The sequence below is a fragment of the Vigna angularis genome, chromosome 8 (assembly GCF_016808095.1).
Source record: "Vigna angularis cultivar LongXiaoDou No.4 chromosome 8, ASM1680809v1, whole genome shotgun sequence".
In the NCBI taxonomy this organism is placed as follows: domain Eukaryota; kingdom Viridiplantae; phylum Streptophyta; class Magnoliopsida; order Fabales; family Fabaceae; genus Vigna; species Vigna angularis.
The window spans coordinates 7,539,038-7,554,037 of record NC_068977.1 but is presented as its reverse complement, the minus strand read 5'-3'; the positions used below and the strand labels follow the sequence as shown (position 1 = coordinate 7,554,037).

The following is a 15,000-nucleotide window of genomic DNA, read 5'->3' as shown; positions in this document are numbered from 1 at the left end:
AAAACGTTAGCAATATTATTTACAGATGCAGGTGTCACTTTAAATATCCATTCAACTTTTCTTTAAATATATAAACAGGTAATGAGGATTTAATATTAATAAAATAAATATAATTTTTAACTTTTTAAAATGATTATTTTTTAGAATTAAAAAGGAAAAATCGCTGACTTACTAAATCTCTTGTTAAAAATTTTACATTTTGACTATGAATCATTGTGAAATTTTCAATATTATTCTTTTCATATTAAAAAATATATGCATATAGACTCAACATTAATAAATAATCTGATAATAATAAATAACATAATATATTTAAAAAATAAAAATCTGCTAATAGTAAATAAGATAATAAACAATAAATTTTATTAAGATAAATTATTTTTTGACTCTAATACTCTATTAAAATGTTGACTTTAAATCTAATTTAATTTTATAAAATTATCTTTTAAAATAAAAAATTTATATACTCTAGAATTTTATCTATATATATTATATATATTTTATGGATATATTTTGGACAATATATATAATAAGTTTTGTATGGATACTTTTTGAACAAAAGTGAAAAAGAGAAGGAAAAGATTTGATGAGAGTGTGTTGCCATAGAAAATGGTTGGTTTCTTGGCAGATAGCAAAATCTGTATCAACGGAGTTTGGTCCCCACATTCGAATTTGGTAGGAAGCAAAATTGAATTGTTCCTTTTCAAAACTTGTTCACTCGTGACACTCTAATCACACGTCATACGTGGCACAACATTTGAGTTTTGAAAATAATTTACTTTTATTAATACTTATAAAATCATTATACACGTCTTTTTACTTTTACAAATTTTGTGACAGGAGGATTGTGAGTTTCCTATTTATGTTAAATATTATTTTTAATTTAATTTTTATTTTTATTTCATTAGTATTATAATCATTTATTTTATTGTGTAAAGATTAACTGTTGGATATATCATCGTCGGAAAAAAAAGTCATTTAATGTTTTTCACTCTTAAATTAATAGTCAATAATTCTACTTTTTTAATGTATTTATAATTATTTGAAAATATTGTAAATTTTTTTATTTTACTTGTTTAATGTTTTTAATGTAAAAGTATATAAGGATAAAAATGAGTTTTCATGTTTTATCTCTATATATACTCTTTATCTTTGATTTTCTTAATAGGATCGTGTTGTGTTCTGTAAGTAGACTTCTCTTGAGTGTTCAGATGTTTCATAAATAATCTCTTCCAAGTCTACATAGGTTTAATCTTTCTAACAATTCATCTAAAGATACCATTTTCTAGTAAAAATACATATGCAATTGTATAATAATTAAAAATACAAATAACCATTATCTAAAAAGCTACATTTTCATGTTAAAAAATAATGGTGCCACAAATTTATCTTTTTAATTAATTATGAAAACATAATTTTTTTAAGAATGATTAAAATAATTATGGACACATTATTTTTAATTGATATTGAATTTGTTACATCCCAAATAAAATAAAGAGTTATAAAATTTGATAAAATAAAATAAATTTGTTATAACTTATAGATATAATATTAATATAGTTATCACTTTCCTCTACTAGAGATGCTTCAACTTCTAAACCTTATTTGTTCACACTAATAAGGTGATCATTGCAAAATAAACAGACAACACACCAAAAACAACCAAAGAGACAACAAAGAGCTAGTATTCAAAAGAAAACTTCATAAACAATTTAATACATCACATATTAGTTAAACATTAAAAACATTCTATAACTCATATAAACATATAATTATTTGACTCTAGACTTCTGGATACATACTTTAACATAAACTTCATTGAAGGTGTGCACTTGTAGTATGTATCATTTATACTCTACAAAGACATAAACACGTGTTTATCAACCTGCTACTCATGAGGTTAATCTTTCATTCCTAAGACTCAAAAGTCTAGGGTAAATACCTCCTGCCATTATTTCCTCCATCCCATTCATCTCTACATAAGTTGAATGGTTGGTAGAATATTAGGATACTTCCTTTTCAAAATTTGTCTGTCAAGCATACACTAGCACTTTCTCAAATCACAAAATCTCTCATTGAGATTCTTCTCACATCTCATATCATCCATACTCAACCATATTTATACCATCCATAAAGGATCAATAATTGTACATTTAAGTATACTTAAATCATTTCAAACATAGAAAACATGAAAATACTTGAAAAAGGAGGCGCCTAGTGCTAGGTCTCAGTGAGCCATGACCTTCGGCTAGTGAGACAATCTCTCGCCCAACGAATTAAAGGAAAAAGAAGCCCAAACTTGAGTGGAAAAGTGACACTCAACGTCCAAAACCACCACTCAACCCTCAGAAATTAAGAGAACTCATTAACTTTACAGTGTTCAGTGCCCAAAGTGGTCGCTCAGCGCCTTGGAGCCTAGTGGCTCTCTGGTTTTGCAACGCTCAACGTTCCTATTCGACGCTCAACTTCCTGGAGCCTAGTGTCTTTTAGGTTTGGTGGTTCTTAACGCCAGATAAGGTCGCTTAGCACTGTACCAACAACTTTGAAACTTGATCTGGATGCACTCAAGACCTATCCAAATGACAAAATTGGTATTCTTGGCTCGGTAATTGATTTGAAAACATGTGTATACCTCATATTGAATATCAATTAGCTCAATTGGTCAAAAACTCAGTCCATTAGATCAAACAAGTTATCCAAAATCATTAACATCATATTTCACGTAATATAGACCAGATTTTAGCAAAATCAGGGGCTAACCAAGTCCTAATTTACACAAAAACATATCCCAAATATCAAACTTACTCAAAGAATAATCCTTCTATAATTTCACTTGTTAAAATCCCATTTTTAGACAAAAAACTAGCAATTATTCTCACTTATTATCAAACCAAAGTTCAACAACAACTTGCACTAACCAAAACATTAATTCTCAACTCATGTACAATTTGATGATACAATTCAATGCTATCATAAACTACATTGTTCAATCATCGTAGAGATTCAAACACATGTAATTTAAAGACCAACTCCAACACATACAATTCAACTCAACAAGCCAAAATTCATCCTACAACCCAATTACTTAAATTAATTGTCATACAATCATACAAACATCAATTAAAACTTGCCTATCAGCTAAAACCAAAGTAACTAGCTCGCTCTCCTTATTGGAAATCAAACAACTCTAGGTGTCCTACAACAGCTCCAAAAGCTTAGGAAGCTCTATCTGCTCGGACGAACAATAGAAACATGATCAGAAAACACCGTTAGAACTACTAATCAACAGAAACTCAGACCAAAGACTGAAAAGACACATGCAAGCTAAGCAGAGTCCACATTCCACATATATATGAAAAGACCAAGGAAAAGGGTTGAAAACTCAACTTAATCAAACAGAGAAACTGATCAGTCTAGATTGAAAAACTCGCCGCAATGATTAATTCTAACGGTCTCAATTATTTAATCAAACAAGCAAGTAGAAAAAACCCAAGTTAACAAACTCTATAAAAAGTAGTTTATAGAAGGATGATGTGTTTTAAAACAATGAAACTCGCTTATAATGAAACTATTTATATTAAAATCATTTAATATTAAAATAATTAAGTCTCATTATTTTTATACTACTATCACTTCTAAAATATCATTTTTTATCCTTTACCAAATTAATTGTAATAAGACTTATCTTTTATAAATAGTAATCAAAGTAATTATTATAAAATTTTGAAAAATAAATATCATAATTATTCAACTGTTCTTTTGAAATATAATTTGCACTATAATTAAGTATATTACAATTAAAAAACATGAACTATACTTAAATTATATTATTTGCCGTTAAAAATGATAATTTGTAGAATAAAATATGTTTTTATTCATTAAAAAATTACTTTTACCGTTTATGATTTCTCTAATTTGAAAATGAGTCAGTTGTGATCTTTTAAGTGGTTTATGATTTTCAAAGCATTTTATATTATATACAAAATGTAGTTTAAATATTTAAAGAATATATATATATATATATATATATATATATATATATATATATATATATATATATATATATATATATATATATATATATATATATATATATATATATATATGGGGTTTGCTAACGTGCGTACTTCTGTTTTTGAGTTGGTACATATTTTAGCAATGTATACCGGGTTTTAATAGACAAAAATATCCTTATATATCATGGATTCTAAGTTTTAAGGTTAAGGGTATTTTAATAATTTTCATTCTCAAAATTAAAAAAGAAAAAAAGAAACCCTAAACCTTTGCTCACCTCTCTCATTCCTCTCAACCAGGGATGGCAACGGGTCGGGTCGGGCACGGATAGTGCCTACCCGCAACCCGACCCGACAAAAACAAATTCACCTGCTACCCGATTCGCTACCCGCACGGATATCCGCTTAAAAAATATCCGTGGATATTTTAAAACCCACGGATATCCGTGGATACACGCGGATACCCCACAAATATTTAAAAAATATATTTTTATAAAATATTATAATAAAATTTAAATAAAATTACAAAAAGTATATAAAATATAATATATATTAAATTAAATATAAATTAAAATTTAATTTTAATTATATTTAACTTTATAAAATATAAATTAATGTTAATTTTAATTAAATTTAACTTAATAAAATATAAATTAAATTTTTATTTTTATTTTTTGCGGGTAGCGGATATCCGCGGGTACGGATAGTATAATACCCGCACCCGACCCGTTTATAAGCGGGTATTAAAAAACCCGCTACGCGTAATCCGCGGGTAGTAAATATCCGCGGGTACCAACTATCCATCGCTCTTAAACAATTTCTTACAAAAAATGATTTTATAATGAGTTTTCATTTTATAATTTTTGTCTTATCTAATTTTAATTTTATCTAATTTTCACAAGCATAATGACATCAAAGGAATTGGTAAATGGCTTGTAAAAAGTTAGAAACACTCGTTGTTAAACAATTTCTTACAAAAAATGATTTTATAATGAGTTTTCATTTTATAATTTCTGTCGTATATAATTTTATCTAATTTTCACAAGCATAATGACATCCGAAAGGAATTGATAATTGGCCTGAAGAGTTTTTTTTAAAGATGATGATTCAACAAATGATGAAATTAGAGCAGTTAGTGAAGATGGTGAAATTGAAGAGATTTTGAATGAACATTTGCCTGAAGGTGAATATGTCAATGACTCAACTCTTTACAAAGGAATAGATAAAAGAATCATAAATGGCTAAATTGAATAAGAAAAAGTAGAACTAAAAGCATAATTTTATTATAATTTGTATCATAGTTAACTCCATTTCTATTAAAGGATATTTTTTTTCATTTTAATTTCAATTAAAAAATATCATAATTAAATGTGTTGATCTTAGAATATAACTTTTTAGAAAAAAAAAACTTGCACACAAAATTAATTACAGAAGGAAAACATATTTGATTTTTGTACTGTAAACAAATTTATAATAGAAACATATGTAAATTCACATCCTATAATACAGCACATATATTTTTATTGAGTATTTTTTACAATATAAAATTTATTTTCATCATATATATTTTCTGAAAAAGAAAGGTGGAAAAAGATGTGCTTAACTTGTGAGAGTTGCTCCCTCCACCACCACCAACTACTCCCTGCACCACTTCATACCTAATTTGCTCTTTTATATAACGAATGTCAACATCCGTTTTACCTTCAACGGATGTTGACATTCGTTTATATATTTTATATTTTAGTTTAATATTTTTATTTTAAAAAAAAAAACTTCAACAGATGTGACATCCGTTTAATAGATTTTTAAAAAATATTTTAATTATTATTTAAATAATAATATATAAATTAAATTAATAATAATTATTTTATTAAATAAAATAAAATTAATTTATAAATAATTAAGTAATAATTTTAAAAAATTTAAATAATATTTATATATTAATTTAAAATATAAAAAATTAAAAAACTAAAAACTAAAAAAAAAACTAATTCAACAGATATCGCCACATACGTTAACGAATGTGGCACATCCGTTGAGTAGATTTATAACAAAATTTTTAATTATTATTTAAATAATAATACATAAATTAAAATTAATAATAATTATTTTATTAAATAAAATAAAATTTATTTATAAATAATTAGGTAATAATTTTAAAATAATTAAATAATATTTATATATTAATTAAAAAAAAACTAAAAACTAAAAAAAATTGCTACATCCGTTTTAATATATTTATAGAAAATATTTTAATTATTATTTAAATAATAATACTTAAATTAAATTAATAATAATTATTTTATTAAATAAAATAAAATTAATTTATAAATAATTAAGTAATAATTTTAAAAAATTAAATAATATTTATATATTAATTTAAAATACAATAAATTAAAAAACTAAAAATAAAAAAAAAAAAAGAAACTCAAGGGATGTGGCACAACCTTTAACGGATGTGGTATATCTGTTGAAAATTTTTTTCTTCAACCGATGTCTACGTCCGTTGAAGAAAAGAGGTGGGAATATAAGATATTTTAAAATATAAATGATAATTTTGAAATTTAAAAAAAATGTGGTGATGCAGGGAACAAAGTGGGGTGGTGTAGGGAGTAACCCTCTTAACTTGTTGGAATCTTATTCTTGGCCCAATTAAATTGTTTGAATAACAATTCTAACTGGATCCAGTTAAAAACGGTACTACTTCCTTCACCCCAATGTTTTCTCTCTGCAACACCGAAAACTTTTAATATAAATTCCACCCCTCAATTAAACAATATTAAAAACCCTAACTATTTAATTTTGCTTCTTACATGAGCGCCACATCTCAAAATCATCATCATTTCTCTCATCTTCAAATCATCATTTTTTCTTTCTTTTCTTTTATGCCGCATTACATAAAATCTTGCACTGTAATCATAATATAAAAATAGGTGCAAATATTTTGGATTTACTATTCCAGATAAGATTTATATATTTGGCATTTCAGAATGAGTGTTTTAAAGATATTTCTGAATCTAGAAATGACTTTAGAAATATATATATTTTGGAAGGTGTTTCGAAATAACTATTTTGGATGGTATTTTTAAATTCAAAAATACTTTCTGAAATTAAAAAAAAAGAATTTTATATTTAGATTGGATGTTCTAAAAGATATTTCTAAATTTAAAAATACCTGTAAGAGATGCAGAAAGAAGCACTAAGTGAAAAATAGCTCTATCTCAAATTAGAGTAATTGGACCCAATTAAGTAGAACCTCTATCTTTTGACTCTTTTGTGTTCGAAATGTCTATTACAATCGTGTATTCAAATTTTTAGGTTGTATAATTCAAAAGTATAAAATATATTTTTAGATTATCCAATTTAAAATATATTTTTAGATTTTTAAATAATAAATTTAAAATTTATATTTGGATTATGTAATTTAAAATATTTGTTTGAATTACATAATTCAAAATGTTTTAAACTCATAAATAATTAAGTATTTTTCTATAGTGAAAAATATGAAGGTGATAAAAGAAATGCCCTCCATACATAAAAGTTATTTATCCAAAATTGTACATAAATGTTAATGGAAGAAAAAATTGAAATAAAATTATTTTATAAATTAAAACTAATTAATAGATAAACTAATTTGTAAAAACTTATTTCATATGATTTATCCAAATTCTTATTTTTTAAATTATGTTTAAATTAATTTTACATAAAAAGTTTAATTCATTTTTTATAAATGTACGTGAAATTTCTTCTAGACATATTTTTAAAAGTATCATACATATATATATTTTAAGTGTGTTCAGGTTACTTAAAACTTTTGTTTCCGAAACACGCAAAATCACGGTGTAAGGTAAAGTTAGAACAACCACATAATAAACTATTAATAAAAATTGTTACGGGTAAAAAAAGTTTGTTCAGTTAAGGATGATTTGTAGAAAAAAAAAGTATATAATTGTTTAATTTTAAAGTAATAAAATATATTGTAATTAATATCCTAATTTTTCGCAATTTATATTAATAAAACCAAGCATTATAAAATTATAAAACAAGAGAGATTTTGTCACATATATTATTATTATTATAGTTATCTAAAATAAAATAATACTAATAATAATTATATTAATCAGAATTAAACTTAATTATTAGATTAAACAAGACACTATGTAACCATCCTCCACCGTCCTCCACTAGCGATACTTCAACATCTATCTTTCATTTGCTCCCACCAATAAGGTGATCATAGCAGAATAAACATACAACACACAAGAACAACAAAAAACACAATAGGGTGAGTTAGTATTCAAAACAAAACTTCATAAAAAATTTAATACATCACATATTAATTCAACACTGAAACATTCTATAAGTCATAAAAACATACAATTATAAACACTCTAGACTCACTTATCCATATATGATGCTTTGACATAGATATTAATAGAGGTGTGCACTAATGGTAGTATTTATACTCTACAAGGGTAACTGGACCTACTACACATGAGATTAATCTTCCACTCCTAAGACTAAAAAATCTAGGATAAAGACTTCCTACCATTCTCTTTGCACCCCATTCATCTCTACATGAGTTGATGGTTGGTAGAACATCAGGATACCTCCTTTTAAAAATCTCACCGTCAAGCATTCACCATAACTTACTTAAATATAGAATCTCTCATTAGGATTCTTCTCATAACACATATCTTTCATTCTCATAAACATAATTATACCATTCCAAAAGAATTAATAGATATCAAAATATATGCACTTTAAATCAATTCAAACAATACTTCCATCAGGAAGCTTTTAAAATGAAATGAAAAACTACAAGAACACTAAGGCTTAGTGAGAAGGTCTCTCACCTAGCGAATTAAAAGGAAAAAGAGGTTCAGGGCTACAATGGAAAAGTAGCGCTCAACGTCCAATTCTACCACTCAACACCCACAACTCAGAGAGCTCTTTGATACAAGGCACTTAGCACCTAGAGTGGCGTTCAGTGCCTAGAATGGCGCTCAACATCTTAGAACTCACTAACTCTTGGGTTTTATAGTGCTCAACACCCTACAAGGTCCTTCAACGCTAAATCAAATGACAACAACTCTAAAAATTTGACTTAGATGCACTCTAAACCTATTCAAATAACCAAATTGGTATTCTTAGCACTGAAATTGATTGGTAAACATGTCTATAAATCATATTAAATCTCTCTCCATCTAATGGTTATGTAAAGAGATTTTAGAATAAAAAAATCAGGCCAAAGAAAGTTAATACTAAACCTCCAAAGAAAAAACTTCAAAAAATTAAAGATGTTTTTGAAATTTGAGATAAATAACTAATGATAAATCTTTTACTATACTAGAATTTATCCTTTTCTCAATAAATATATATATATATATATATATATATATATATATATATATATGAAATTTAAAGTATGAAATAATTTTCTTAAAAGAAATCATGGGTTTTTTCTTTCTCATAATAAGTGTTGTTTTGCCTATATGTCAGATATAATTTTATCATGTGTTCTCCATATTTTTTTTTCTTTTTAATAAAATATCCATGTATATGAACTTATTCAGAAAGTAAATTAAACATAAAAATAAACAAAATCAATAAGATCAATTTATAACTGAAAATTTATTTAATGAAAAAATTAATTTAGTGTGGAGGATCAATACTTAATTAAAAGTAAATTAAATATCATAAATACAAATTAATAAAGAAGACTAGTATATGATTAAACATAAATTAAATGATCAATAAATGATCAATATTATATATATATATATATATATATATATATATATATATATATATATATATATATATATATATATATAATCTATAAAAACAATTCAAAGAGAAATAAAAAGGTAGTATAAAAATAAGAATAGGACTTATAGGTAACTTTGTTTTATCTAAGTTAATTGAATTAAAAAAATATTGACTTTGAATTATAAAAGAATTATATTTAAAATAATACAAAATATAAATAAATAAAATAAAAATTACCCAATATATGATGCTTAGATTTTATTGGTATTTTGTCTTCTTGATGAACATGCTCCTTTATATGCACAAGTGGTATCAAATTACAGGTTTGTCTTGGTGATGGGCTCTGACAATTATAGTGGTTCCGAGGGACTAAACCGGTAAGAATAGGCCAAAAAAGTTTAATATTAAGGTTCTAGATAAAAGACTTATAAAAATTAAAGATATTTTTTGAATCATGAGAGGATGGATTAATGATAAATATTTTAATATGCTAAAGAATTTATCTTTTTTCTTATTATACGAAGTAGTTTAAAGTATGAAATTATTTTTTTAAAAGAAATCATGAAGTTTTTTTTTTCATAATAAGTGTTGTTTTGTCTTGAGATGTAATTTTATCACATGGCTCTCCATGTTTTTTTTTTTCCCTTTTTTAATAAAATCTCCATGTAATAGCAATGATATGAACTTATTTGGAAAGTAAATTAAACATACAAATAAATAAAATCAATAAGACCAATATGTAACTGAAAATTTATTAAATGAAAAAAAATAAATTTAGTGTGATTAAATATCATAAATACAAATTAATAAAGAAGACTAGTATGTGATTAAAAATAAATTAAATGATGAATAAATGATCTATAGATATAAACTGAAGACAAAGATATAAACTAATAAAGAATGCCATGACCTAATTGAAAGTAGACTAGAGGATATGAAATAATAATTAGATTAAATAATAAAGATATAAAAAGAAAGAAAAGTTTGATGTATTGGTATAATGAATTAAAAACTAGAAATTTTTTTTAAAGGAAGTAAAAGAATATGTGTTCAAAATAAGTAAAATATGTTAATAAAACACATATAAGTTTATTAACACTAACATAAAAATAGTTTGACCTGAATCCTTCCTTACTTATTAATTAGAGCTAAAAATGTTTTTAAAATGCTACAATTTCCTAAATCTCATCACTTGCCAATTCTTTTCCTTGTATCTACCTCTCTTTATCTTTTCCACCCACATCCAAATACGTCAAACTTTATTTTATTTTTTGAAAGTTATAATTACATACATTAAACGAAGAGATAACTCTTATCTCTTTTTACCTTATCTCTCATACAAAAGAGAAATAGAAAGATTTTTTGAATTAAAGTTTTTAATAATTAACACATACATATATTAATAAGTAACAATTTTTAATAAATTCATTTTTTACATATTTTAATTTGTTTTATTCTTATCTTTTATTGTTATTATTATTATATTTTTTGAAAACTAGTTAATTTATTTTGTGATATTCTATCTTTAATTGTTGAAAACCGATTACTAAGAATTCTTGCTTTGAGAATCAGAAGAGGGATGTGAAGAATAAATAAAAGCAAAAGAAAATCTGAGAACCACAAGATAACACACAGAAGCCTTTTCTAGTATAAACTTTTAGACCCTCCAGCAGAAAAATATTTTTAGGATTTCCTTAAACAGTTATAAGTACAGCAAGACAGATATTGCAAAGAAAATCGATTTTTCAAGGAAGTGGCATAAATCTAGAAGGAAGATTCCATCGTTGGCTTTGAAGCAGTTGATCACTGTGTACCATTCTATCAAATATTTCTGGGTCATTATAATATGCTGGCTTCTATTCAAAGTCCAAAGAATTTTAGCAGTTCATCATTCAGCTATTATTAACATATTGTATTAATATAGTGGCATACCCTTATATTTTTAACCAATTGCTAACATATATGTATTTATCCGCATCATCATCAGAAAATATACGTATATATCTCACGACTGATAACGAAAGTAACCAAGTTATGAACAGGTATAGCACCAACTTGTATAAATTCCTCTGGCAAGTTAACATTAACTTACATATCTAAATTTTTCAAACACTCTACAACATGTAAGTTAATTTTAACTTAACATTTCAATCTTTCTACTATTTTTCCTGGAAGCTCATTTAAATTGCCCAGTTCTTCGTCAAGTGCTTTATTTAATCTCAAGGGGATGAAACAGCATTGGATAAATTGGCTGTGTGGGCATGGTGGTTAGAGTGTATAGTAGTTGAGTGCGGGTGCACTTCTTGATGGCAATGGACTTGGAGGTTCTGGCAATGAAGTTGGAGGTTCTGAAGTTGGAGGTTCTGGTAATGGACTTGGAGGTTCTGAAGTTGGAGGTTCTGAAGTTGGAGGTTCTGGCAATGGACTTGGAGGTGGTGACGATGGAGTTGGACTTTCGGTAGGTGGTGAAGATGGACTAGGAATCTCGGGAGGTGGTGACCATGGACTAGGAGATGTTGGTGATGGAAGTGGAGTATTTGAAGGTGGTTGCACTGGAGTTGGAGTTTGGGGTGGGCTTGGTGGGCTAGGAGGTAAGAATGGGTTTGGAGGTAGGAATGGGTTTGGAGGTATAAATGGATTGGGAGGCAGGAATGGGATTGGAGGAAGGAAAGGAATTGGAGGTAGGAATGGGATTGGAGGTAGGAAGGGAATTGGAGGTAGGAATGGGATTGGAGGTAGGAATGGGAGGGGAGGGAAAACGGTATCTACTGCTGAATTTTCATCTGATATAGATGGGTTTGAAACACTTTGTTTTTGGTTGCAAAAGCTTGGTTTTTGAACAGGTTTGAATGAGAAGAAGCCAGCTGAGAAAATGTGTTCTTCTTGCTTTGTTGTAATGAGACTAACTGAAGAAGAGGTGGAAACTGAGGGGACATCACAATTTGACTCACTGCTACTAATGAGTTTGACAGTGCACCCTTTGATTCTCTGTGCATGCTTCCACACTTTGAATGGTAGCTTCACTTTGAATTCACCATGTTTATCTGTCTCCACTTCTTCCTTGAAACTTGGTACTGAATACCCAAATTTGCATTCTACACCAACTTTGGCACCTGCTCATGACATCATGACAGAACACAACTTGAGTCAAAAGATCAAACACCTTAAGGGATATGGATATCATATGTGAAATTGAAGCATGTATATATTATCAATAAGGGAATCAAAATGAACCTGAAATGAAGGGGGTTTCGGGTGTGAAATCTTGCTCAGAACATGTATCACAGTAAACAGTACCAATTACAGCAGCAGAACGGTCATTTTTGTCTTGAACCTCTGAAACACTGCCATATATGAAACTGAGGAACAAAATCCCAAGAAACCAACTCATTGTTCTAAGTTTGGTTTCTTCACAAACTGTGTTTCTATAGGCCTAAGGCTGATGGTATATATAATGAAGGAAAATGGATATGTTAACGTATTTTGTTTACAATATTTTGAATAACAAATAAAAATAAATCAATAAAAAAATAACATGTATTGTATTAAAATGTAGGCTTAATACCGTATATTGTTCTCAGTTTCGTTCGAAAATTTCAAATTAGTTCATCCTTTACAAAATGCGTCAATTACGTCCTCACTTAATAAAATTTGTATCAATGAAATCCCTTCCGTTAAATCCGTACAAACGGCGTTAATTATCTAAGTAGAAGAAAGAGAAAAATAATTAACGTCATTTGTATGGATTTAACGGAAGTGATTTCATTGATGCAAATTTTATTAAGTGAGGACGTAATTGACGCATTTTGTAAAGGATGAACTAATTTGACATTTTCGAGCGAAACTGAACATAAAATAGGGTATTAAGCCTAAAATGTACTATAATACTGTCAAAATATTAATAAAATATGTGCTAAAATAATTTTTTTCATAATGAAACTCTCGTTATGTAAAAGATAAAAACAGTATAATTATGCGAAGTAATTTGAAAAAGAAAGTCAATACTCTCTAATTTAAAGTAATAAACTCATTTACTTTTAACTCTTCTTTTCCTAAAAGAGAAGATATATTAATATTCTTTTAAGTTTTATACTAAAACGGTAACTTTATTCATGATATCAATCAATTTATAGATATCCTTAATCGTAAATCATTATTACATTAAATGATAAATTAATTAATGGAAATACTTATTAATAAATAGTCTTTAAAACAAATCCGTTCATTTTATATATGGGTTTGCTAATATGCAAAAACTTTTTTTAGTTGGTACATTTTAGTAAAATGTACCGAGTTTTAGTAGACAAAAGTATCTTAATATATTACGAATTCTAAGTAGAGCTGTCAAAACAGGTAAATGGCTCGACTCGGCCCGGCCTACCACGGGTTGGTTACTTAGTGAGCCAATTCAACTCGACTCACTTATTACTGAGCTGAAAAAATTCAAATCCGGTCTGACCCACCACGCGTTGGTGGGTTAAACGAGTTGGCTCACTGGCTCACATAATTATAAGTTTTTTTTAAAAAAAATAAACAAATTATAATTTTTTTAATTCAAATCTAAATAAAATTTACTCTAAAATGATGTTAAACTCCAAAGACAATTCAAAATAAAAAATATATATCATACAATCCAAGCATAATTTGAAAAGCACAAAAGGTGAAAAATAAGTTTTTAATGTTGATAATTTTTTGCATCAAACTTTCACACACCAAGATTAATCCGTCAAATATCCATGGTTAATAAATGATCATGAGACTTTAGGACCTCTTATTACTTTCCACGATATAATCACTCATCTCTACTTGATATTGAAAGTGTCAAAATCATCCTCCAATCCCAGAGTCCCTACCTCAACACATTATACAACATAACAACATTAGATTATTCCTCCGTGAAATTCCTTTTTACATCATACTTAAATCCACACTTTCCATTTCATTTGAACATTATCATACATGTCTATCATATGTTTTCACCATACTTAATCATATTATGTAAACATCATCATACAATTCTTGAGCTAATGTTTTATTTTATTTTAATGTTGAATTGTATGCTTGAAATGAGTATGTTAGTATTAAATGTGTTAGATTAATTGAATTTGGTTGAATAATTCTGGTTTTGATGTGATATTTAACTTAAATGGTGTTGTTGTTGTGAAATTGTTGTTATGAATTGGTTATATGTTGAAAAAAATGATATAGAATGAAA

At 26.8% G+C, this 15,000-nt stretch overlaps 1 protein-coding gene across 1 annotated transcript; it reads right to left on the bottom strand.

Annotated features, from left to right (window-relative positions):
• Positions 1 to 11,817: 11,817 nt before the first annotated feature.
• On the bottom strand, positions 11,818 to 13,220 carry LOC108323312 (vegetative cell wall protein gp1). The gene is made up of 2 exons (XM_017555728.1): positions 13,020 to 13,220; positions 11,818 to 12,898 (listed from the first exon to the last, which is right to left on the bottom strand). Exons 1-2 carry the CDS (start codon positions 13,174 to 13,176, stop codon positions 12,054 to 12,056), a joined length of 1,002 nt encoding a protein of 333 aa, XP_017411217.1. The 5' UTR covers positions 13,177 to 13,220; the 3' UTR covers positions 11,818 to 12,053.
• Between the last annotated feature and the right edge of the window lie 1,780 nt (positions 13,221 to 15,000).

Bases quoted from the DNA above. Each gene is read 5' to 3' on its own strand.
- LOC108323312 (XM_017555728.1), bottom strand. From the start codon at position 13,176: ATGAGTTGGTTTCTTGGGATTTTGTTCCTCAGTTTCATATATGGCAGT. The intron at 12,899-13,019 runs GTTCATTTTGAT...TGTCATGAGCAG, and splicing joins CGAAACCCCCTTCATTTCAG to GTGCCAAAGTTGGTGTAGAA.